Genomic DNA, 25,573 nt, shown 5'->3' with positions numbered 1-25,573 from the left:
TTTTTAAAGTGTAGCAAAATGGGGGTGTCTACAATCCTTTTACCCATATACCAAAGAAAGAACCCATACAACCTCAAACTTTCTTACCTATCCTAATCTTGCTCTCCTATGAATCTTGTCATGGAAGTATATCATACTAAGGGCATCGTTTATGACTTGTGTCATAAAAGATATCGATCAAACAAGATAATTATGATAATTATTCTCAGCAAATAGAGACAAGAGAAGCTTGAACATACTATTTGAGTCAAATTCCTCAGTCAAATCATTTTCTTTCAGGGTCAAAGTTTCAGAAAATCTTATCCTCAACGGAGTCTAGAATTCACTTTTGCAATCTTCAAACCTCAGCAGAATGCTTTTTCTCTGTTTAAAAGAGTCAATATCCAAAAATTCTCTCAATTTACTCGAGCCTGGTCCTCAGCAAAGATCATGCACTTTCATTTTCTTTTCTCGGCAGGAGAAACCTATTCCATTAATGAAATCGATAAAAGATTGATAAACCTATCAATCATGTTTGCAAACCCTTTGGGCCTAAAAAATCTTTTTCTTTGTTAAACCCAAGTAAGGGGCATTTTAAAAAAATATTCTTTTGATGGCTAGTCAGTGAAGTGCCTAGTGGTGTGTTTAGTCGTTTTGGGAAATGCCAAGTAGTGGCATGTTTAATTGTCGCTCGGTGAAAAGTAGTTTTGCCTTGGTATTAAATATTTGAGAGAGAAGTAGTTTCCCCAAATATTTAAATACCTGGATGATTGACAGTGAAGTGTCAAGTAGTGACCTGTCTAATCGTCGCCCTTGGTAATTGGACAATGAAATGTCAATTAGTGACTTGTCTGCAATGTGCAGCTACCTAATGAGTTAGGAGTCAGGAATATCTGCGAAGAGGTTTGTATGGAACTGTTTCGCAAGACCATATAAATCTGGGGTGATTCCCTACCATGAAAGAGAAGAGTCAGAGTTACCCGGATAGCTACACAGATGAATTTTCACCAATGGTCTGTATAGCTATTGCCTGGTGAAAAGTGGTTTCACCGGGTTTTCAGATTGGGCCAAAAGTAGTTTCTCTGTTGATTGGAAGATTGGACGAAAAGTAGTTTTCCCGTTGATTGGAAGATTTGCCGAAAAGTAATTTCCCCGTAGATTGGAACATTTGGAGAAAATTAGTTTCCCCGTTGATTGGAAGATTGGGCGAAAAGTAGTTTTCCTGTAGATTGGAAGATTAGGCAAAAAGTAGTTTCCCCGTGAATTGGAAGATTGGGCAAAAAGTAGTTTCATCGTGATTTGGAAGATTGGGCGAAAAGTAGTTTCCCCGTAGATTGGAAGATTAGGCGAAAAGTAGTTTCCCCGTGGATCGGAAGATTGGGCGAAAAGTAGTTTCCCCATGAATTGGAAGATTTTAAAGAAAAGTAGTTTTCTCGTGAATAGAGATTTTGGAGAAAAGTAGTTTCTCAGAGATGGAGTCTTTGGAGAAAAGTAGTTTCTCAGAGATGGAGTCTTCAGAGAAAAGTAGTTTCTCAGAGATATAGATTTTGGAGAAAAGTAGTTTCTCAGATATATGGAAGAGAAGGGAGAAAAGTAGTTTCTCAAGCATATAAAGGATTAGAGAAAAGTAGTTTCTCATGGATGGAAATATAGAGAAAAGTAGTTTCTTGCGGATATGAGGCTTTATAGAAAAGTAGTTTCTCGTGGTTATGAAGGTTAAGGGAAAAGTAGTTTCCTTTTGATTTTAATTTTTTGTGTGAAAAGTAGTTTCTTTTTTATTTTGAATGTTCATTTGAAAGTAGTTTTCCCATTGTTTTGAATGCTTGAGGTGAAAAGTAGTTTCACCAATTTAGTTTGTTTTGCCAAGATTAGAGTTTAAAGAGAAGCAATCTCATTGATATATCATTATATGTTTTACTGAGTCAAGAGTCGGTGAGAGGCTATCTCCTCATTGATTACAGAGTTAGAGCTTATTGAAAAGTCATTTTGCTAGTTTATCCTTGTGAATACCATTTAGTACCAAATCCCAAAAATTTGTTTTGTTTTGTTTTCGGGTCGATCAAAATGTATTGTCTGTTCAGCTTTGGCATTCGCGCGCCAAGCATGCTCTGCCAAAGAGGAGTATCTGTAGACACCCTATTTTGACCAAGCCCTAAATAACCCTGTTTGAATAAAATCCCTTTAAACAATAGAACGAGAGTCCCAAATTGTGCTTTAGGGTAGGTTAAGGTCCTAATTAGGTCCTAGTAAAATGTTGTAAAAATTCGCTTAGAATTGCCTAGCTTAGTTTGTAGCGTGATGTAGAGTAGTGCAATAGGGGGTAGGACATCAATAAAGGGTGTGTCAATATCAATTTGTGAATACAAATGAAGGAGTAGAAGAGGGGTGAATCAACTTGATGGAAGTGTTCCCTTGACTTTTAAAGTAACAATTGCAAGTATAGTGCAATAGGAGGGTGATTTAACCAAAGGAAGTGTGCCAATACTCATTCCCATGTGCAAATGAATAGAGGGAAGAAGCTAAATGGGGAGTGTGCATTTACCAAGGCAAGGGGGGTGTCAAAATCAACATTCCCCTTATCCATATAACAATGAATTGGGGGTCTGTCTTAGGAAGAGAAGAAGTGATTATATACCATTATTTCAGGGGGTGCTTTGTTAACCAAGACCACCCCTTTATAATGAAAAAAAAATTGCATTAGAGGTGGTTGTACATGGAGGAAACAAGGGGGTGCTAATTTACCAAACAGTGTGGTGCCTATAATCATTTTCTTTGGAAATAAAACAGAACGCTAGCAATATAGTGGCTGCCATATGAAATGAAAAGATAGAATATATCATTTTCCTTATGTCTTTTTCTCTATCCAAGCCACCCCAGTAGTGCAAAATAGTAGTCACAACTCAAAGTTATACTTGAGGGGTCTGTCCATTGAAAGGAGGGAGGTGTGAACTTATCATTTCCCATTAGACAATTGTAAGCTTGTTATAGTGCCCATATGTCCATGTAAGCAACTACAGTAAATTCACATCATTGGATGATCCAAATCATCTATGGGTAATTGGGTTGAAAATCAAGAGGGTCATGCCCTAATTCATTTACATAGGCTGATCCAAAACCTCCAATAGAAGCACGTGTTTGGACTACCCCTATGGGCGACAAAAATTTGAAATAAGATAATCATTATGGGCTATCCAAGAAGGAAAAGTGGGTTGAATTAGGTAGATAGGGCTGGCTTTTGACCACTAATAAGACATGATAAATGAGAGGTGAATGTATCAAAACAGGGGTATGCTAACATCAACATATTTCCCTCACTTATAAAAGGGAATCGTGTAAGTGTCATATCTCAGCCTACTAGTGACATGTTCATATGTTTGAGCAAGAGGGGAGTGAGTTAGAGGGGCGGGAGTGCCTACTACAATCAAAAGGAGGAGGATACAAGTAGGGGTGGATGTAGCAAATCTAAGGGGTGCTGAAATTAGCACCCACTTCCCCTTTTATAAAGCTAAATCGAGTACAGTTGTGGGGCTTCTTCTCATTTTTGTAAATTGACGAGTGAAAAATTTGAGGGATGAAAATATTACTGTCTTTATTATATGTCATGTATTTTAGTCAACCACGATGATTTACTAAAGTTAATAGGGGTTGTCCGAGGTACAAAAAGGGGGGGTCGAATTTATCACTACCCTATATAAATCCATCGAATGACTGAAATGGGGGGAGTCTCATTTTTGCAAAATCTCGAGCAGAGAGAGAGAAAGAGAGGGAGAGAATAAACCCTCTTTCGTTTTTCAATCATAAGTTGTCTTCTCCGGCTGAATTTTTGTCGGATTCCTGCCAAATCTTGCTGTCAGTAAACCTTCTTTCACTTCCTTTGAGCATCGAACCCTAGCTTTAACCTTTACACTCTAGATTTGATTCTTTCTTCCTAACATAAACCCTTTCTCTACGCTCAAACCCTAATTCTTTAGTCCAAATCCAAGATCCATGTTATTTGCCTAATCCAAACCTCGAATCCATTTTTTTAATTTCGTTAGTTAGAAATCTTTTATAGAGCAGATCTGGTATTTTTCTTGTTGAAACCCTAATTCAATATCTAAAGCAAAATTCATAAATAGAGCTTTAGATTGAAGCTCATCCGGAGGTAGATTGTCATATTTTCTGAGAAAGAGTGTAGTGGCGCTGATTTTCAGAGAAGAAAAAGGAAGAAGAAGAAGAGCAGATCAAGAAAGAAGAGAAGGAGATGATTCGCAAGCTTCGTTGTGCTTCGATTGTTGCTGATTCAAAAGGAAATCAGAGCTTGTTGAGGTAAGTTTCTCTCTAAATTTCAGTCCTGATGGATTCTAGAGGCTAGACGTTCTATGATTGTTAATCTGTTATAAATAGAGCTCAATTTTTTCAATTGAAGTATTTAAATAATTTGTGAGGTTTTTAGGAGTTATTCTAATTTCCTAAGTCTGTTTTAAGCTTACCTTAGATGTTTATTAGAAATTTTTCTTAAAGAAATTTTGAATATATTGAAGTAGCATTTGTTTCCTTTTTGAGTTATTTTTATAAATAGAGGATGTTGTAAGTGGTGATTTGTCAGTTGTAATATTTGATGCTAAGATTTGTTTTGTGTGACATTTTGGATGAGAATCAGTGTTTGATCTCTAGATTTTAAAAAAAAAAAAACATAGTAATGGTGATCTGATCATTTGATTGTATGCTTGTGAAAATTAAAGGCTTGAAGTGTTCACATGATTACTAGCACGTGTGAATGTATATATATATGAACGTATATATGTGTATGTACTTGTGAGTTTGTGAGTGTGTGTGCGTGTATATATGTGTGTGTTTGGATGTGTACGTGTTTGTGTGTGTGTGTATGTCTATGAGTGTGCATGTGTCAGTGTATGTATGTGTAAGTGTGCATATGTGCATAGGTGTGTTTATAAATGTGTATGTACTTTTGAGTATGTGAGTGTGTACTTGAGTGAGCATATGTGTATGTGCTTAAGTATGTACGTAAAATGATCCTCATGCTTCATTGTTACTTGGGCAATTATACAGGAATAAATGTGTTTTTTTATTCTTTACTCACACTGGAAAGATCTCTTATCATATTAGAGGTTTGAGTTTGTTATAGTAGTTTACACTATCTTCATTTTGCATTGTTGTAATTTCTCTTTACTATACTTAATTTTTTGTTAAGTTCATCTTCTCTAGTATTAAAAGCCTGGAGATAATGTTTGTTGATTTCTAGCTTGTCCTTGGCTAATCTTAAGACATTTTGTGAAACCTCTAGAAAATTCTCTATTCCTGAATACTTGTACTAGAGTTATTGAATGCCTTTTCTTGTTCACAAAACAAATGACGTACATTTATGTTTTTTGGTTATGTACATGTACCTATTTAGAATAAGTTTTGAGCGTGTAGCATTATTTGATGAAAAGTGTATTAGTATTTTGCATTTCCAGCTTTGGTGCCATCATGTTTTATAATCATTTAGGATGATTATAATCTGGTCCTTTCCCTTGATTATTTTTAGATATATCTGAAATGAAAGACTTGAGATGAAATAGTTACATATCTACGATTTTTCCTAGAATACTCTTATTGAAGTTGTTGAGTTGTATGGGCTATATTTATAATGTTTCAGGTTTATAGGTACCTATTATGGTATATGTGTATGTGTCTAAAAGAGGATTTCTTAGTGTTATGCTTGTATGTTCAGGAAATGACTGAATACACTTACTTTATATGCTAAATACTAATAGTTATATGGGTCCATGATTATATACCTGAACCAAAAGGGGTAATCACTTCATTGAAGGTTTTTGACGAATTCTTATACGTGGCTTGACATGGAACCCCATATGGTAGTGTTGAAGTTTCAGGGGCGTTTCGATTAGTCCCCTATCTCTTGGTCTAATTGATGAAATTTGTATATAGTTTCTATTTCAAGCTCTGTTTTGGATCAGTCTCCTGTCTCTTGGCAATTGATGAAATTTTTGTATAGTTCCCATTTGAAGCTCTGTTTTGGATCAGGCCCTTAATTAAGTGAGCGCTGTAGTATTGTTACTTGTGTTTTAAAGGTGATTTTTTTTTATGTACTGTCTTATATTTACTAGTGTATTTTATTTGCTTGTCTTTATCCATTCTTTCTCCCTTTGCTATTAGTGCTCTCATTTCCATTTTTTTTAGGAAGTAAAGATGGTTGGATAGCTGTAGTAGTGGTTGTCTTTCTCGGTTTCAGAAATGGTTTTAGTTTACATTCTTTTCTTAAAATAATTGATAAGAGCCTTTTCTCCTTTGCAATAGTAATTTCCATCATTGTCAGCTTCATTTTTCCCTTTAGTTGCTTCCATCTCGTTTGGTTTCTTTTCATTCTACTATTTCACTATAGCTGAAACCTCATCATTGATTCAAACATTATTTCTGTGTGGCACGAGGTATATTTAGGGTGGCCATCTCTTGTGACAGCAATGAAGGGCTTTCGTGCAATAAATCTGGATTCCATTTCAAATAGCTTCAGTAGTAACTTACTTTTATTTTTATGCCCAATGGGTCATTTGGAAACGGTCATAGGGTTGTGGATTTGTGATTTTTTGTTTACAACTATCATTGATAGCACGAGTTGTTTGGTTCATTTGGTCTAATAGTGCTTAATGGCTGAGGTTTAGGGTGATGAAGGTGTTAACCCAAGCCTGTCATTAGGGAAGACTTGCTTAAGTCCCAAGTGCCTTTATCTTTCTTCATTTTTAGGAGACTTTCCAAGTGTAGACACCCCCATTTTCTTACACTTTAAAAAAGCAAAAGATTCGGTAGTTTGTCAAGTTTCGAGTCCGTATTCCCCCTAGCATTAGGCATCTGTGCCTCGTTGAAGGAATTCTGAAGTTGATTCGTGATCTTAAAGGTTTCTAGGTTGTTCCAATGGTATCTAGAAGATGAAAATTCAATTTTCGAAGCAAGTGAAAAAACATGCTATTTTTAGAATTTTCAAGATTTTCCCTAGTCTCGCCAAATTCTTGCACCTCAGGGTAATTTGGTATTTTCCTGTGTAATTCTTTTGATCCCCGAAAAGTTTCTGAGAGATTATGAATGATTTCCTGAATTTTGAAAAATCTGTTAAATTTATAATTTCTCAGAGGTTTCGCTTAATTTGGAAATTCTGAGTGTTGAGGGTATTTTGGGTATTTTCAGGGGATACCAAATGATCATGTTTGATATTGCTCACCGAAAGGACCCAACTTTAAAAGTTTCTATTTTTAAAGTTTGACCACAAAGACTTTCCATTTTTTTATTTTTCCCTTTAAGGGTGAACCAATTTGAGGGTATTTTGGTCGCATTTGGATGTGTAATGGTAAAAAGGGGCATTTTAGTATGAAAAGTTATTTTCCCAAAAAAAAAAGATGGTTCGATCACGTGTTAGGGGTGCACTATAAATATCATATGAGTTGGGTTCATCAATAAAAATTTTGAATTTAAAGGATTTTATTGAATTTTCATTGAAAAAAACCCAAAATACGTGTCATAAGGCCTATTGGGCTAAAGCCCACAAGGTGGGGTCCATGTGGACCCACCCATGTGGGTCGGCCACATAAGTGGGCGCCCCACATGAGGAGGCCACATGCAAAAACGTCCAACATGGGATGAGGTGGTTGGTGACATCATATTTGTTTTAGAAAAATAATAAAGAAATGAAGAGTTATAATTAGAAAGGGCTTGTATGGCCAGGTTACTAAAACTGTCATAATGTTTTACCTTTTTGTCTACAAAATTTGAAATTAGACTTGTTTCGAACGTCTCAAAAAGATCTACAACTTTCTAGTTTATGACCTTTCTTGAATCAGCCTCTAAATAGGTCAAAATTGAGCTCAAACGTCGGGCAACACTTTTTGGACGGAAATCATTCGTAAAAGCTAGTTTCCAATGTGAGAAGACTTCTAGATTGATCTTGAAGAATCTTCATTGTGTAATTTAGCATTGCTTGGCTTGCAAGAAATCAATATTAGAAGTAAATACAATTTAGAAGGTAAGGGAAAAGAAAGCCATAGGTGAGAATTTGAAACTAACTAAAGGTAGGAGTCCTCACATTGGAAACTTCCAAATCCAATCTAACCCTAACGTTTTCTATAAAAACAAAGCAAGCACAACCTTTGGGCTAGCTCTAGAAAATTCATCTCTCTCTCTCTTCCTCCTTGGAATTCATTCCTCTCTTTAAGTGAGTTCATCTCTCTCTCAAGTGTTCTTCACAAAAAGGGTTCTTGAACTTCTTCTTCTTTTTCCAAGGCATCATATAATCAAGGATTATTGGAGTGTTCTTTAGATCTTTTTTAGCATATAAAAGGGTTGGACAAAGTGTATATCTCGGATCACCAACCCTAGAGACAAGGAACGCGATCAACGGTAAGGATCTCTCTTCTTTGCTAATTAGAACAAGCTTGCTAGGGTTTTATTTTTGAAATATCAAATCAATGAGTTTTCTTTTGAAATTCCAGTATGTTAAAGTATAGATTATAGGCTTTCAAAATCTAAAATTTCAAAAAAAAATTAGTTTTCCTCCATATAAATTTTTTTTTTTCTTTATTTTTCAACAGGAGTTTAAATTTAATTTTCAAGGCAAGTCTTTGAAAACATAATTTTTTCAAAAAATGAATTTTTTTTAGGTTAATGAAAATTTCAAAACTACTGGAAAGTAAAATCTTGGACCACGGTTTGACCGCCTCTATTTCCATTTTATTTTTCGAAAGATAACCCGGCAAAGGGATATTTCTTAAAGAATAAAATGAAAAACGGGTCAAACCAAGTCTAAATTTCATGCAAATTTGATTCCAAACCGATTTTTTGGATTTCCAGTTCACCATAATCCAGTTTTAATTTATTTTAATTTTGGGTTATTTTTAATAAATATCAAACGATTTTAAAAATTGATGAAACTTTTCAGAAATCATGTTTAATTATAAATTGAAGTTTTCATGGAATAAAATTTTGAAAAAAATATTTTCTTTATTGATTTCTAATTGATTCTTCGGTTTACGTGCCGTAATTCTTTTTCGTATTAAATTAGTAAATTTTCAAAAATTTTCTTTACAAACCAGTAACTTAGGTTACTGGAATGTTAGAAAAAAAAATTCAATTTGTTTTGCAAAGTTTTAATATGGTTTTGTAATTTATTTTAATAAACGGGTTTGAGTTCCTAGGAAACAAATTCCCCTTTTCTATCTAAAAATTGATTTTTTGGAGGAGCGTTAATTTTTAAGTTTTGAAATATTGATAGAAAAGTTTATAATCTATTATATATCTACTTAAATTTTTTATTTGATTTTAGGATACCATTAGGTTTGCTTTTTAAGTAATTCTTTGGTTTCATCAGATTTTTGTGTGAATTTCAATTGGCATCAAATCGTTATAAAAATTTATAAAAGTCATACAGTAGTCTAATCTCATGATTATCTTTATACTGTAAGAGTTTGAGTCGATTTGAAATTGATATTCTATAAGTTGCTGTGTTAATCTATAATCTGATTTGAATTTTGAAAAATCAAAAATTGATATCAAACCTTAATAATAATTCATAAAAAATTTCCAGTAAGCTATAATCATCTGAGGAATGATAGAGGCAAGGGAGCCCTTGCATAAACAAAAGAGAAGGGTGCCCCATTAGCTCCACCTCATTTTAAGCTACCGGTTTGACCATTCAAACCGGTTGCTATTAATCGATTTTTAATAGCTGTATTTGGGTTCATTAATAAAGTAAACCTTCCGAATACCGGTCCATTGCCGTTAAGCTTTCCCAACCTTCCTCCTTTTGCGTATCTATTCCTGATTTTCTAGAATAGAAATCTGGTAGATTAAGATGGAAATTACTTCACTTAGGAGAAAACAACCCAAGGATGCAAAAGAAAGAGCGCAGGACCTACCAAAAAAAGAGCGCAAAAGGAAGAAGACGACTTCCACTCAGTTTTTGATATTTTATTCAGAAATAAAAGGGTATGTAATAGATTTCGATCGATGCTTAATAACGACTTTTTCAGTCAAGTTTCTTGATTTTAGCTACCAAATGTGTTGAAAAACTAGTATATTATCCTTTTTTCCACAGCATTTTTTCGATCAAAATCGAATGGTAAAGTGATGATGTTCTAGTATTCTTGTTAAAATCGCCTTGGCCTACTTTCAAAATTCCATCACAAAGGAAAGCATCTCAATTTCCAAGTTTCCCCCCATTTTTTGCCATTAAAGGTCTGTTATGGATAATTAAAACAATTTTTTTATTCAGTTCGGTTGATTTTCTGTAGAATAATCTTTTTTAAGGTATGGATTTTCTACATATGTTGTTGTTTTCTAGTATTTGGTTATTGTATTACGGTCATCTGGAATTCTTGAATCCCATGGAACTTTGTACTTTGAAATCTAATCTTGGCAGAAGTGGACACAAAGAGAGCATTAGTTTACTATTCTTTAGATTTATTGTAGGAGAAAAATTATTTTCTACGAAAAGGCCTTCGGAAACATCCTAGCCAAACCGCAAACACACTTCATGTCATATGCATTGCACTAAATACCCATTTTACCCCCCAAGTTATATGTAACTTGTATCATTTCAGGTACGATTGCATTTGAATATATTTCTTGGTGCGATCAAAGATTACTTAATTGAAATGGATAAATCATCATATCGAAATGAGAAGAATTCATCATTGATGGGATACAATGAAACAGAAGTAGAAATACACAAGAGTCAAGATGAAGTGGAAGTGAGTTCTCTAATAAGAGTGCCAGCTCAAATTGATGGAGGTGAAATTACTGAGCCTCAAGTTGGTATGGAGTTTGAATCTAATGATGAAGCTTTCAATTTTTATAACAATTATGCTAGGCGCATGGGGTTCGGAATTAGTACAAGATACAGTGATAGATCTAAGAAAACTGCAGAATTAATTGTCGTAGAATTGGCATGTCCAAGGCACGGTTTTAGAAAAGCCAGTGAGAAAGTTGAGAACCCACGGGCCTCGGCAAAAATAGGATGTCCAGCAAAGATGAAAGTGAAGAAAAGAGATAGTGGATGGGTTGTAGATAAACTTATCTTGGAACATAACCATGAACTAGATCTTGAGCGTGTGTGTTTCTTTCGGTCGCATAAAAATATAACTACACCTGAAAAGATTACAAATTCTGTTATGCACAGTGTAGGGATTCCGTTGAGTAAGATTCACTCATACCAATCAAGAAGATATGGGGGAGTAAAATATATTCCATATACAGAACGAGATTGTCGAAACCAAATTGATAAAGAACGTCGAAGGTCAATTGAGAAAGGTGACGCATAGGCTCTGCATAATCATTTTACTGAAATGCAAAAAATGGAACCAACGTTCTTTTATGCAATGCAAGTGGATGAGGAAAATCGTCTGAAGAGTGTAATATGGGTTGATGCAAAATCCAGGGTCGACTATGCTCATTTTGGTGATGTAGTCACGTTTGATACTACATATTTGACAAACACTTACTCTACGCCTTTTGCCCCATTTGTAGGAGTAAACCATCATGGGCAATCTGTATTATTTGGATGCGCTTTAATTGCAGATGAAACAATACCATCATTTATATGGGTTCTTGAGACGTGGGTTTTTGCAATGTTTAATCACCATCCCAAGGCAATAATCACTGATCAAGACAGAGCCATGAAGGCTGCAATAGCGCTTGTGTTTTCAAAAACGCGTCACCGTTTTTGCTTGTGGCATATTGCGCAAAAAATCCCAATAAAAGTAGGCCATCTTTGTCGAGATGGCGGTAGTTTTATAACCAGATGGAATGACTGTATTTATAGTTGTATGACAGTTGCAGAGTTTGAAGAAAAATGGGAAGCCATGGTTAGAGATTATAATCTTGGAGACAATGACTGGGTTAAATTATTATTTGAAGGTCGTCAGCATTGGGTTCCTATGTACTTGAAAGATACATTTTTCGCAGGGATGTCTACTTCACAACGAAGCGAAAGTATAAATACATTTTTTTATGGATACTTCAATAAAAAGACCACTTTACAAGAGTTTATACAAAAGTATCAGTTAGCTTTACAGAGTAGATATGAGAAGGAGGCAGAAGAAGATTTTATGTCATTTAACAAAGAACCCATTTTAAAGACGACGAATCCTTTTGAGAAGCAGTTATCAATTGTATACACGAGAGGCATTTTTAAGATATTCCAAGTTGAAGTGATAGGGCTTGCCTCTTGTGTTATAAATAATATCCAACACTATGGCAAAATTGTAATTTATTCAGTGAAGGATTTGGGTGAAAAGGATGAGTACAAAGTCATCTGGAACAAAAAATGACGAAAAAGTTTCTTGTGTTTGCTCCTCTTTTGAATTCAAAGGTTATCTTTGTAGGCATGCAATGATAGTCCTTCTATCATCGGATGTGGTTAAGATATCATCTGACTACATTCTGAAACGGTGGTAAAAAGATATGAAGAATAGGCAAGCTGTGGGAATAGGTTCAATGGATGTTCAGGATAATCCTATTAATAATTCTAGGGTGCAACTATTCAACGACCTGATTTACCAATCAATGAAGATAGCAGAGGAAGGGTCATTATCTATAGAGAAGTATAACGAGGCAAAATGTGGAATGCAAGAAGTATTGCAAAAGATTATGGGACATAGCCTTCATGAAAAACAAGAAAAGTCTAGAGTTGTTATTGATAATAGCGAAGGAAGTGAACCAAATAAAATGCCAAACATATCAAAGGTTCTAAATCCTGAAGCCTCAAAGACAAAAGGTGCTCCTAAGAGAATTACTAGTGGGATTGAGAACATATCAAGCAAAAAAAAAAACGTGTTTGAAGCCACTGTAAGGAAATTGGTCACAACATTACTACATGTAAAAAGGTACGTATGAATTTGTGTAATGAATTTCTTTGCGTTATATTAGATTCTATTTTATTTCTCATTCAATTAGAATGGAATCATATTTATTGCAAGCAAAATCAGATGGAATTCATTGAGTGGATGGAAGATGTTCAGGCAAAGATTATTGAAATCGGTGAAAGACACGTGAACGTCATGTTCCCTCAGTTAGTTTTGAATAGCAATTCTTTTTCCCAAAGTACAGAAAATATTGTTGCTTTAACTTATTTTGTCTTTGATGGTAGAGTAGATATAATTGAAAATGACAGTGTAATTGAAAGGGGCATTCGTATTAGTAGAGAAGATTATATGATATATGCATTTCGTTAAAGAGTTTACCAGGTACGGACGTAAATACTTTACTTAAGTCTTGGTTTCCATGTGGTACATACTCTAAAACCATAATGCAGTTGTTTTAATTTGTCATTATTAATGTTATTTTTCTCTCAATTTTTTTTGCAACTAATGAAAGAAGAGGTTCCTCCGGGGTCACAGCTAATGCCACCCAGTAATTGATTTCGCTCCTTTAGCTTAGGACCTTTACATAATGGATTGTGTAAATGACTTATTGATAATTTATTTTTTGCTACTAGTAATTAGCAACATTTTGTTTTGAACCTGTCTTTATATTACGAATGCAAACTTGGGATTTACTGACATTTCATATGAAGAAAATAAGTATAGAAATTCTTTATCGGAGTTTGATGTGTATTCTGTTGTGCCAGCTTGTATACTGAAGTTCAGGTAGTGATCAGTTAAGGAACACATTAGCAATAGGGATCTTTTGATTTTTCCTTTTCAACTTCCAAGGGCAAAAGTTATTCACAACAATCCCTTCTAACGGACAGGTTTTTGAACAGCCAACTACCAAGCACATTTATATTCATTTTTAACACATGGTGGAGGTCTCTTAATGTTTGGTATGACATGAACGGGCAAGAAACAGTAAGTCTATAGCAGATTTCCGGTATAGATGAAGTGCAAGAATGGTTGTTCTATGAGGTTCTGAAAATGAAGTCTCTGTGACTGAACTACTCGTCACTTCCAAACTACGAACTCATTAATGTCTTTAGAATTATCAAAGACAGGTTATCCTGACAATCAGATAATTAAATGTGCAACTGTATTCCAATGCGTAAGAGGAAACTGCCTGTTGCGGGGAGGTGAATGTGATATGATGACAGTCATCAAGAACAGAACGCATGTTCACTCAATTGGATTTCTTGTTTTGTTTTTCTGTCACATTGGGTTGGTCCATAACTCCCACCAATGTTGTGTGCAGATTATGACTGGCCCTTTTATCAATGTCACATATAAACAAACAGGACTACAAAATGGGGGCCAATTGTTGAATGCTCTAAACTATTTATCTACTTAGGTCTTGCTACGGATAGGCCATGGCATACTATTTCCCAACCGTTACTTGCAACCCCATAATAAGATGTAGATATGACAGAAAGCTGGATACATTTGTTTGTCACCAAAAATGCCATTCTTGATGCAGGTACTTCACAAGTAATTCAGCCACAACTTGGCCATCACCCCTAATTTTGCTAGCTGATCAAGCCTTCATGTGCACTAAATCCCTCAACCTCTAACTAGATGGACACTTGGTTAACAATAAATTCAAGATAAACATATATAATTAAGTACTATCTCAAGGAAAGTGATTAAGGATCTTGGTGGATTCGAACCACCATACTCTTGAGAAGCATAATAGGTTAGGCCATGTTTCCCAAGTGCTCTACCATTTGAGCTAAAGATCCAGAGGAAGATATTGCAAGCAAGAGCTAGTATTCAATTTCTTGCCATCTCCCAATCCTCCAAACTTTTGGAAGAACTATGAAGGAAAGTGATGAGTCAATGAAAAGAAGTGAACCCAGAATCCAAGAACAGTTTTATAAATTCAATTGCCTTCCTACTCTCATTGAAAACAGCTAGAGAGAGAGAGAGAGAGCAAAAACATTTCAGCAGAACAGACCCCAAAAAATCCTAACTTGGGAAGAGGCTGCAAGTGTTAGTTCTGCCATACCCATCATCCATCACCCATCACTTGGAGAGTATGTTTGTATTTTAAATTTGGCATTTCTAGATCAATCTCAAATTCATTGTAAAAAGAAAATCCATGGGTCCTTCACCATATTTCTAAATCCAACCCACTAAAAAAACTAAAAAACATTCAAAGTTTCAAAAGCACAACCCAATTATAAAATATTTTCTCAGAAGGAAGACACGGTGATGTATAACCATAAAGTTCAAACAGATAAACATCCACATGTGGACCCCGATCCCGAGGACGGCGGGCGAGGGACACGAGATCCCTCGTCGGTCTTCTAAGATCTCCACAATGTGAAGGAGGGCTCCACCAAGGAACTCTCGAAATGATGCCACTCACAGCATGGGTGGCGATATAAATGAGATACCTCTCGATTCAAGGACCAGCCCAGACCAAGATGTACCTATAACAAAGAAGAGTCGCCATCCAAGGAAGTAGGCCCTGGATCCCATGAAATACTTTTTTGCAACGGATAACCAGAGATACAAAAGTTCATGCCTGATGACGAATGGGGAAGGTATTAAGTGCCCCCAATTTGCCCAAGTGCAAGCACCTGGTCTCTTATGCCATTTTTAATTAAGTTTGAAGAGTTTTGGGCTAAAATCATGTGAAATGGGAACGAGTACCCCCGAAGAAATGTCTATCTAAGCATACATGACCCGGGGATAGGCAAAAGAAAATAAACATCCAAATCCAAAGTCACTGCATTTACTCCTAACCCATCACATCTAGGAAAGCAATAACATCCGCATGCACAGCTACAGCTAAGCAAGTAATGGCAGATATGATAAGCAGAAAAGCAGTAAATATCTATAGCTAAGCATGTGATCATGATAAGTAAGCAGCTAAAAAATACAGGAGAAGAAATGAATCGGAAAATCAACGGTACATGAGGACCGAGAATGCCAGGGAAAAGAAAGGGAGCGTACGATAGGGTCAGGGAGCGATTCTAATGAATCAAGCTCAGCGATCCTGACCTGCTAAAGATCGGACAAGTCTCGCGATCGTCATAGCCTATCGTTGGGCTCAGCGAGGACAATCCCTGTAAAGGGGCCACACTACGTCGTCGCCCATCCCAAAACCCGATAAAACGTCGGGAAACCGATAAAACCGGCAAACCACGATCAAAATCGGAAATGAAATGAAAGGAAGGCTCCGACTGACGTGGCAATCACCATCCTTGCCCATTTTGGTTTTTGTACTTTTGGAAAAGCTTGAAAGATATTTTTAGATGCTGAAATGATTTTTGAAGGGTTTAAATGATTTTATTGAAAAGTTTGACTGAACTTGGGACGAAAATCCCAAGCTGCCTACGTACCCTGTGAAAAGGGATCAAGCCAAAGTAGTTCGAAATAGCTTTTCAAAAAATTATTTGAGTGTTTTTTATGTTTTTTGGATTTTTGTTATTTGATTTTTATGTATTTTTTATCCCTTTTGATCGAAAGGGGGTTTTGGCTCAAGAGGTTGCCATCCGTCATCGCCTAAACCCGACGAGTGTGTTCCTGTAATCGAGGGAATCCTGAAGCTCGAAAAGGATCCAGAGGAACATAAGGAGAATGACTCTGAATGAAGAAAAAACTCGAGGGAAAGCCCCTATAATCGAAGGAATCCCGAAGCTTGAGTAGGATCCCTAGGAACATGAGGAGAGTAGTCCCGAAAGAAGACAAGATAGAACCCTTGAACCCCATAAGAAGCAAAAGCCCCAAAGAATGAGGAATCCCCAAACCCCATGAGAAGTCCCCAGAACATGAAAGGAGACAAGAAGGGTAAGGGGGTGGCCCAAGGAACATTCCGTCACTTGCTCCATCAAAATACAGTATTCAATGAAGACAACAAATTTAAGGCCTGCCAATGATGTATAAGACAAAAGGGACACAAAATTATACCTATGCTCGATTGGGGGTAAGGGATCCAATCAAATCAACTGCAGACAAGGTGATAATGGCAACAAACCAAAGTGCAGACATAGGAGTGAATTGCATCTCGGATAAATCGATCGTAATCATCACTTCAACTTTCCCATTATCCCACTGAATATACCATGCATTTTCAAACGTGAAAATCTAGACCTAAAGAACATACTCCCCTAAGCCATACACATAAAGTGACAGGAACTTTCATGATTTTCCCTCCTTAACAAGCAGAACACTCTCTCACGGAATTTAGGCATATAATATTGAGTGTTGCAACTAAGACATGCATTTGCTAATGAAAATCACATTCAGCTAAGTCCTAAAGAAAATAGCATTCCCTTTAAGCCAATAGAAACTAGAACAAAAGAGCATATAAGCCTTCAATGGCTATAACCTCTTGGAATTTTAGATTCTGCAAAGCTTACTCAAAGGATATGATCGTATTGATTCATAACAAGTGAAACACGTGAGTTGATCAGAACAAGGCCAAAGTGATTTATTATCAAGTTAAAAAAACACAAGGAAATGAGATCCACTGATTCGCGCATCTATACCCTTGACATGGGGTAAGAAAATAAAATCGAACGAATCACCCGCTCACACCCACAATAAGGACCAGATTAACAAAAATCAAATGATTCATATACCTATGCCCACGACCTGGAGCCATGAATTGATATTATGATTTCACAACAAATAAGGTAAACAACCATGCTGATTTCATCAATACAATGAGGGAGAAGTATTATTTGCCATGGATGATTAACGATCTAGAGAAATGCTCCAATTCTGAGATGAATGACGGTGCTTGTAGATGGCGAGGTGCTCAAATTTTGACAAAATCCCATCGAAGATGGTAATTCTCGCCGGAATTGCATATGGGAAAGGGATATTTGAGGTTGGTAAAGAAAATGAGATGATGAGGTGAGGCTAAGATGGAAGTACGGGTTAAAGGAGGTGGGACGCATGTGCAATGGGTTTGGGGGTTTTTTAAAAATAAAAATCCGTCGAGAGATGCTCGTGGAAGTGGAGATGGCTGGCCGGATTCCGGGTGGAGGCGACGGGGAGGTTGGGGAAGATGATCGGCCTTCCCCTCTCTCTCTCTCCCTTTCTCTTTCTCTCTCTCTCTCTCTCTCCCTCTGGATTTTCTCTCTGTTTCTTTTTTTTTAGATGAAAAGAAAAGGGGTTTAAGGGTGGCTGAGATGTAGGATGGTGGAGATGGAGATGGAGATGCAAACGAAGGTGGGTTGCAGAGGGATGGTGCCGGAATTAATGGAGATGGGTTTTGGGTTTTGGACTTGGGTTTTCGAAGTGGGTTTGGGGTGGAAATGGGTTTCGGTTTTGGAGGTGGTGTTTGGAGAAGATGAGGGTGGAAGAGGGTTTTCGAAGGTTGGTGTTGGGGTGGAGATGGAGGTGGAGAATGGTGGAGGTGGTGGTTCGGTGGAGGTGGGTTTCAGTTTTGGAGGTGTAGAAAAAGGGGTTTCGGTTTTGGGGGTTGAGGAAGGTGAAGGTGGAGGATGGAAGAGGGTTTTCGAAGGGTGGTGTTGGGGTGGAGATGGTTATGGTGGCGGGTCACCGGATTCCGGTGAGGTTGCCGGAATCCATGGAGGCTGAGGAAGGTGGTCGGATTGGGGGAATAAGATAGGGTTTGAAGGTGAGGTGGGTTTTGAGGGGTGGTGGTAATTGGGTGGTGCGGTTTTGGAGGTGGCGGTAGAAGAAGAGTGGAAGAGGAAGAGGGTTTGGGGGTGGTGGTTGGAGGTGGTGGTAGAAGGAGGAGAAGATGAGGTGGCTGCAAATCCCTTTTCTCCTCTCCCTCTCTCTGCTGCTCTTTTTCTTTGAAAAAAATCCATCCCCTCTGAAAACCCTAGTTCGATCTTCTTTTAAAGGGGAAATGGCATTTTTGCCCCTACTCCCTTTTATATTTTTAAATGGTATCAGCACTACCATATTTTAAGCCCTCTTGTCTTGCCTAACTAGCACCACTATGTCTCGATATTCGCACAATCTCAGCTCGTCTTTTCTCAACTTATTTGTCCATTTTCTTTGAAAATTTGCAGAGACGCACTCAGAAACAACAAGCATTCACAGGTCGCACAATTAAGCCTCGGAACTCGGAAATTTAGGGGGGGGCAGTACCAAAGCTCCGGGATATTTGGTAAATTTTGTAAATTTTGGGGAATCATTTGGGCTCACAAAGGTTTCGATAATAATCTGCAAATGAAGATTTGTCGGGGTCTTTTGCATTTTGGGTTCGGCTCTTCAATTTTTAAAGTTGAAGTGCGGCTTTAGGACATCAGGGAATTGTTTTTGAGATCCAAGGGTTTAGGAACTTTACTCGATTTCAGGATTTTTATTCAATTTTGGGAATTAGGGTCTGGTCAAAATGGGGCGTCTACAGATGCCCCTCTTTGGCAAAGGGTGCTCGTCACATGAATGTAAAAGCCAAAAGGACGACGCATTTTGACCTGCCCCGAAAACTTGGTTAAAGAAAGAAAACGTAAAGAAAATGATTTTGTAAAGATTGAATTCTTGAAGAGTCAGATGCCTCAAGGGTCTTACTCAGAGTGGATGCCTCAGGGGACTTTGGAAAGAATGCTTCAGGATGGCGGATGCCGTGCGAGAACGAGCTTAGATGCCGTATGAGACGGGCTTAGATGCCGTATGAGACGGGCTTGGATGCCGTATGAGACGGGCTTGGATTCCGTATGGGACGGGCTTGGATGCCGTATGGGACGGGCTTGGATGCCGTATGGGACGGGCTTGGATGCCGTATGAGACGGGCTTAGATGCCGTACGAGACGGGCTTGGATGCCGTACGAGAACGGGCTTGGATGCCGTATGACGGGCTTAGATGCCGTATGAGACGGGCTTAGATGTCGTACGAGACGGGCTTAGATGCCGTACGAGAACGGGCTTAGATGCCGTACGAGAACGGGCTTAGATGTCGTACGAGAACGGGCTTAGATGCCATATGAGACGGGCTTAGATGCCGTATGAAACGGGCTTGGATCCTCTCATAGTAACAAAAGGTGGAATTTAATTAGGCGGAAACCTAACGCACTAATCAAAAGAGAAAGCGCTGGAAATCTGCTCGCGGAGTAAAATTCTTGTGAAAAGATTGATACTCTCACGCTTTTGATTGATTGATTGATTTGGATTGATTTCTTTGGAGATTACTTTGTCTCTTGCCGAGAAAAGGGAGTGCGAGTTCCTTGCTGAGGACCGGGCTCACATGATTTGCTGGGATTTTGGGTACTGACCCATTTTTGAAAGAATTAGATTTTTGCTGGGAATTGAACTCTTTGAGCAATTGCCAGCGGACTCTCTGGGAAATAGATGTTAGACCCCATTGGGGGGGTTAGCTTTGCTGATGAGCTGACTATGGAGTAGGCTTAGCCAAGGAATTTGGAGGTTTGACTCGAGATGTGCTCGAGCTTCTCTCATCTCAACTTGTTGGAGACATTGGTTTATTCTGATTGTCCTTATGGATTTGACAGCTTTTATGACTTGGCGTGATTTGCCAAGTCATAAAAGATGCCCCTAGTTATTTCATACTTCCATGACCAGAGTTTTAATAAAGCAAATAGAAATGCAAGGAAACAAATATTTCATTTCATGAATATTGGATTTACAAAGCCCTCTGTGTAGAGGAAACATGACAACAATGAGATCATTTCTGCCTGAAAGAACTCTTTCAAATCTGCCAGCTAACAAAATTTCAATAGGCCTGATAGCTTGCAATTCTTCCGAACCTTGTTCTGATTTAATCTGTCTTCCGGAGAAGAGACTTCTTGCTTTGGTGCCTGTCACCCCAGCTCTGGGAAAAGTACAGACCATACAAGACCTTAGATATTTTGACTTGACACGCGACATACTCCGACAAGTGACAAGTAAAAGACATTGACAAACACAGGACTTGGATTTCAAGAAAGACTCAACTTGCTTCCTGACCTGACAAATATTTTAAATGGTGAAGGTTAACCACCCTTAGAGTGACTTGAATACCATGCTTTAAAAATGATTCATTCCCTATTCGGTATTACCGTCATGGTCATTGAACCCCTTCGATTGCTTAGTCTTAAGTGACCCTAATTTAGAGAAAGACCAAAGCAAGTCATGCTGGCGCTATTCAGACTTTGATGATGCCATTACTGGGTTACAACTCTCGTCTACCCCAGCTGTTCAGCTTCTTTAGAAATCCCTGCCACTGACCAGATCACCTTTTCAGGTTTTCAATCTAGCGGACCGCTTGCCTTAGTTTTTGCCTGAATTGCTCTTGCGAGTTTTCAATCCAGCAGGCTCACACCTTGATTTTTGCCTAAGTCGCCCTTTCGGGTTTTCAACTTAGCAGGTGAATGACCCTAACTTTTGCTTAGATCGCCCTTGCGGGTTTTCAATCTAACAGGTCTTCAGACTCCTTTTTTTTTCTTTTTCTTTTTTTTTCTTAGCCACAAACCTTTGCCTATTGCACCAAAAGGACTTTTTGGGTAGGTTAGGGTTTGAAAGACCGGAGTTTTGATAAGTTTTCCAAGGTTTCGACCGAATCCGAACTAGCCAGACTGCCTACGTACCCCCAAAGGATGAGGATCAGGTCGCACGTAGTTCAAGGCACAAATGCCCCTAGTTTAGGGGTTTTCAAAGAGAATGGATTTGATTTTGTGTAAGCTCAAAAGGGTTTTGCAAAGGATTCTTTTTATTTTTATTTTTATTTTATTTTTTTTACGAAATGATTTTTGGTTTGAAGCTCTGGTCGGCCAAGGAAGGCCTTATGGTGCTTTAAGCATAGTATTTCTTGAGTTGGTCAAGGTTTGTTAGCTCTGTTAGCTTTTCTCCATTTTCATCGAGGAGTCTGACGGCTTTTCCAGGCAGGACTTCGTCAACAATGTATGGACCTGACCATTTCGGCTTGAATTTACCCCTAGGATCATATACCGGTGCCCGGAAGGATTTCAGAACAAGATCTCCCTTCTTGAGGTCTCGAACACGAACTTTCTTGTTGAAGGCTCTCTCGACACGGCGTTGATACCCCTGAACATGATACAATGCTTTCAGCCTCTTTTCGTCAATCATTTGTAACTCCTGATATCTGGCTTGAGCCCAAACAGATTCTGGCAACCCAGCTTCCATCATCACTCTCAGGGAGGGAATTCGCAGTTCAACAGGCAAGACAGCTTCCATTCCGTACACCAAAGAATACGGAGTTGCACCTGTAGAGGACCTGATCGACGTCCTATAGGCCCACAAAGCATACGGGAGTTTGCTCGACCAATCTTTGTAAGTCTCGGTCATCTTGCTGATGATTACTTTGATATTTTTATTAGCAGCTTCAACAGCTCCGTTCGTTTGAGGTCTATAGGGCGAAGACTTATGATGCTTGATCTTAAACTCTTCACACAGATGCGCCACCTCCTTCTTGAAATGGGACCCATTGTCTGAAATTAGTTCATGTGGTACTCCATATCTGCAAATAATATTCGCTTTGATGAACCTTGCAACAGAAGCCGAGGTCAATGACGCATACGAAGCAGCTTCTATCCACTTTGTGAAGTAATCAATGGCAACCAAGATATACTCATGCCCACTAGAAGACTTCGGACTTATCTTCCCGATTATATCTATTCCCCATACTGAGAACGGCCACGGTGAAGTGAGAGAATGCAACTGAGAAGGCGGCACATGGATGAGATTGGCGTAGACCTGACATTTGTGACATTTCTTCACGTATGCATAGCAGTCTGCTTCCATTGTCGGTCAGTAATATCCAAGTCTGAGAATCTTCCTTGACAGCATCTTTCCGTTCATATGCGGTTCACAGACCCCTTTGTGTGTCTGCTCTATGAGCTCAGCGGCTTGATCCTCATCCATACACAAAAGTTGGATTCCATCGAACGACCTTCTGTACAACTCTTCACCACAGATGACAAAGTTAGAGGCCAATTTCTGAAGAGACCTTCGCTCTTTTCCTGAAGCTTCCGGCGGATGTCCTTTGCCTAAGATGAGATTTTTGATATCTGTGTACCAAGGCTTGCCATCTGAACACCTCGCTGCTATTTCAATAGCGTTAACATGCGACGGGGCCCATTGAAGCCGTACTTCTAATGGTTGAACCTCCATTGTCGTAGAAATATCAAGCATCGAAGCCAGAGTAGCTAATGCATCCGCAAAATGATTCTTCGTTCTGGACAAATGAGTGAATGTGATATTTCTGAATTTTCTGACCAGAGACTCTAGGTACGTATTATATGGGATCAACTTATCGTCTCTTGTTTTCCAGTTTCTGTTGGTTTGACAGTTAATCAGAATTGAGTGCCCGAATACATCTAGGTCCTGAATGCGCAAGGCCATGGCTGCTTCCAAACCTGCAATACATGCCTCATATTCTGCCATATTGTTTGTGCACTTGAACTGAAGTTTGATGGATATAGGGATATACTCTTTTCTTGGTGATACCAACACTGCCCCTACACCTTGGCCTCGATTGTTGACTGCTCCATCAAAGTACATCAACCACTTTGTGTCTGGAACTTCATCTTCTACAGTCATTATCTCCTCATCTGGAAACTCTGCTTTCAAAAATTCATTATTTTCTGCTGGTGAATCAGCTAGCTGCTCAGCTATCACGCGCCCCTTAATTGACTTCTGTGTGACATAAGTGATATCGAACTCAGACAATAACAACAACCACCTGGCAGTTCTCCCGGTGAGGGCTGGCTTCTAGAACAAGTATTTCAATGGGTCCATCCATGAGAGTAGAAGAACCCTATTCGATAACAAATAATGCCTCAGCTTCTGAGTAGCCCAAACCAGTGCTAGACAAGTCTTCTCAAGAATGGTATATTTCTGCTCGTACTCCAACATTTTCTTGCTAATGTAGTAAATGGCTCTTTCTCGCTTCGACTTCGGGTCTTGTTGCGCTAACATACACCCCATCGATGTGTCAGTAACGGACAATTACAGCAACATCGGTTGTCCTGGTATGATTGGTGACAAAACTGGTGGTAAAGCCAAACACTGCCTGACTTTCTCGAAAGCTTCTTGACACTCTTCGTTCCATTTCTTTGAAGCATTCTTCTTTAAGAGCTTGAAAATCGGTTCACAAGTTGTTGTCAACTGTGCGATGAACCTTCTCAAGTACTAGACCTTGCCTAAGAACCCACGGATCTGCTTCTCAGTCTTTGGAGGTGTCATTTCTTGGATAGGTTTGATTTTCTACGGATCTACTTCAATCCCTCTCTGGCTGACCAAGAATCCCAGCAGCTTTCCAGATGTAACCCCAAATACACACTTATTCGGGTTGAGACGGAGCTTGAACTTTTGGATTCGCTGGAAGAACTTTCTCAATGCCCCTGCATGCTCTTCCCTGGTCTTCGCTTTAACGATCATGTCATCAACATATACTTCGACCTCTTTGTGTATCATGTCATGCAGTAAAGTGGTAGCAGCTCTTTGATATGTTGCCCCAGCATTTTTGAGTCCAAATGGCATAACTCTATAACAATATGTCCCCCATTGAGTGATGAAGGCCGTCTTAATCATGTCTTCAGGAGCCATCTTGATCTGGTTGTATCCTGAGAATCCATCCATAAATGAAAGGAGAGCATGGCCCGCTGTGTTGTCCACCAAGATGTCAATATGTGGCAAAGGAAAATCATCTTTCGGGATAAGGCCCCTATAATCGAAGGAATCCCGAAGCTTGAGTAGGATCCCTAGGAACATGAGGAGAGTAGTCCCGAAAGAAGACAAGATAGAACCATTGAACCCCATAAGAAGCAAAGGCCTCAAAGAATGAGGAATCCCCAAACCCCATGAGAAGTCCCCAGAACATGAAAGGAGACACGAAGGGTAAGGGGGTGGCCCAAGGAACATTCCGTCACTTGCTCCATCAAATTACAGTATTCAATGAAGACAACAAATTTAAGGCCTCCCAATGATGTATAAGACAAAAGGGACACAAAATTATACCTATGCTTGATTGGGGGTAAGGGATCCAATCAAATCAACTGCAGACAAGGTGATAATGGCGACAAACCAAAGTGCAGACATAGGAGTGAATTGCATCTCGGATAAATCGATCGTAATCATCACTTCAACTTTCCCATTATCCCACTGAATATACCATGCATTTTCAAACGTGAAAATCTAGACCTAAAGAACATACTTCCCTAAGCCATACACATAAAGTGACAGGAACTTTCATGATTTTCCCTCCTTAACAAGCAGAACACTCTCTCACGGAATTTAGGCATATAATATTGAGTGTTGCAACTAAGACATGCATTTGCTAATGAAAATCACATTCAGCTAAGTCCTAAAGAAAATAGCATTCCCTTTAAGCCAATAGAAACTAGAACAAAAGAGCATATAAGCCTTCAATGGCTATAACCTCTTGGAATTTTAGATTCTGCAAAGCTTACTCAAAGGATATGATCGTATTGATTCATAACAAGTGAAACACGTGAGTTGATCTAAAGAAGGCCAAAGTGATTTATTATCAAGTTAAAAAACACAAGGAAATGAGATCCACTGATTCGCGCATCTATACCCTTGACATGGGGTAAGAAAATAAAATCCAACGAATCACCCGCTCACACCCACAATAAGGACCAGATTAACAAAAATCAAATGATTCATATACCTATGCCCACGACCTGGAGCCATGAATTGATATTATGATTTCACAACAAATAAGGTAAACAACCATGCTGATTTCATCAATACAATGAGGGAGAAGTATT

At 38.4% G+C, this 25,573-nt stretch overlaps 3 protein-coding genes across 3 annotated transcripts; 1 reads left to right on the top strand and 2 right to left on the bottom strand.

The window, feature by feature from the left end:
- The first annotated feature begins 11,321 nt into the window (after window positions 1–11,321).
- On the top strand, window positions 11,322–12,296 carry LOC143888548 (protein FAR-RED IMPAIRED RESPONSE 1-like). The gene has a single exon (XM_077393001.1). The coding sequence runs from the start codon at window positions 11,322–11,324 to the stop codon at window positions 12,294–12,296; it is 975 nt and encodes a 324-aa protein (XP_077249116.1).
- A 4,515-nt stretch (window positions 12,297–16,811) lies between these two features.
- LOC143888539 (uncharacterized) lies at window positions 16,812–22,583 on the bottom strand. Its single transcript, XM_077392994.1, has 3 exons — window positions 22,327–22,583; window positions 21,771–22,068; window positions 16,812–16,955 (listed from the first exon to the last, which is right to left on the bottom strand). Exons 1-3 carry the CDS (start codon window positions 22,581–22,583, stop codon window positions 16,812–16,814), a joined length of 699 nt encoding a protein of 232 aa, XP_077249109.1.
- A 6-nt stretch (window positions 22,584–22,589) lies between these two features.
- Window positions 22,590–24,704, bottom strand: LOC143888531 (uncharacterized). Its single transcript, XM_077392987.1, has 3 exons — window positions 24,237–24,704; window positions 23,306–23,552; window positions 22,590–23,197 (listed from the first exon to the last, which is right to left on the bottom strand). Exons 1-3 carry the CDS (start codon window positions 24,702–24,704, stop codon window positions 22,590–22,592), a joined length of 1,323 nt encoding a protein of 440 aa, XP_077249102.1.
- Window positions 24,705–25,573: the final 869 nt, after the last annotated feature.

This window comes from Tasmannia lanceolata, unplaced genomic scaffold, assembly GCF_043159265.1.
Source record: "Tasmannia lanceolata isolate RefF3 unplaced genomic scaffold, GAP_Taslan_0.1 ptg000002l, whole genome shotgun sequence".
In the NCBI taxonomy this organism is placed as follows: domain Eukaryota; kingdom Viridiplantae; phylum Streptophyta; class Magnoliopsida; order Canellales; family Winteraceae; genus Tasmannia; species Tasmannia lanceolata.
Note: the sequence above shows the minus strand (reverse complement) of the source record. Positions and strands in the feature narration are given on the sequence as shown.

Excerpts from the sequence above, each read along its gene's own strand:
- LOC143888548 (XM_077393001.1), top strand. The coding sequence starts at position 11,322 with ATGGAACCAACGTTCTTTTATGCAATGCAAGTGGATGAGGAAAATCGT.
- LOC143888539 (XM_077392994.1), bottom strand. The coding sequence starts at position 22,583 with ATGGAAGCAGACTGCTATGCATACGTGAAGAAATGTCACAAATGTCAG. Across the intron at positions 22,069-22,326 it reads ACCTCGGCTTCTGTTGCAAG|GACGTCGATCAGGTCCTCTA; the intron begins GTTCATCAAAGC and ends GTGGGCCTATAG. Across the intron at positions 16,956-21,770 it reads TGAAATCCTTCCGGGCACCG|TGGGATAATGGGAAAGTTGA; the intron begins GTATATGATCCT and ends TGGTATATTCAG.
- LOC143888531 (XM_077392987.1), bottom strand. The coding sequence starts at position 24,704 with ATGTTCCTTGGGCCACCCCCTTACCCTTCGTGTCTCCTTTCATGTTCT. Across the intron at positions 23,553-24,236 it reads TGATACACAAAGAGGTCGAA|AAGCCAGCCCTCACCGGGAG; the intron begins GTATATGTTGAT and ends TACTTGTTCTAG. Across the intron at positions 23,198-23,305 it reads AGTCAACAATCGAGGCCAAG|GTTTGGAAGCAGCCATGGCC; the intron begins GTGTAGGGGCAG and ends CATGTATTGCAG.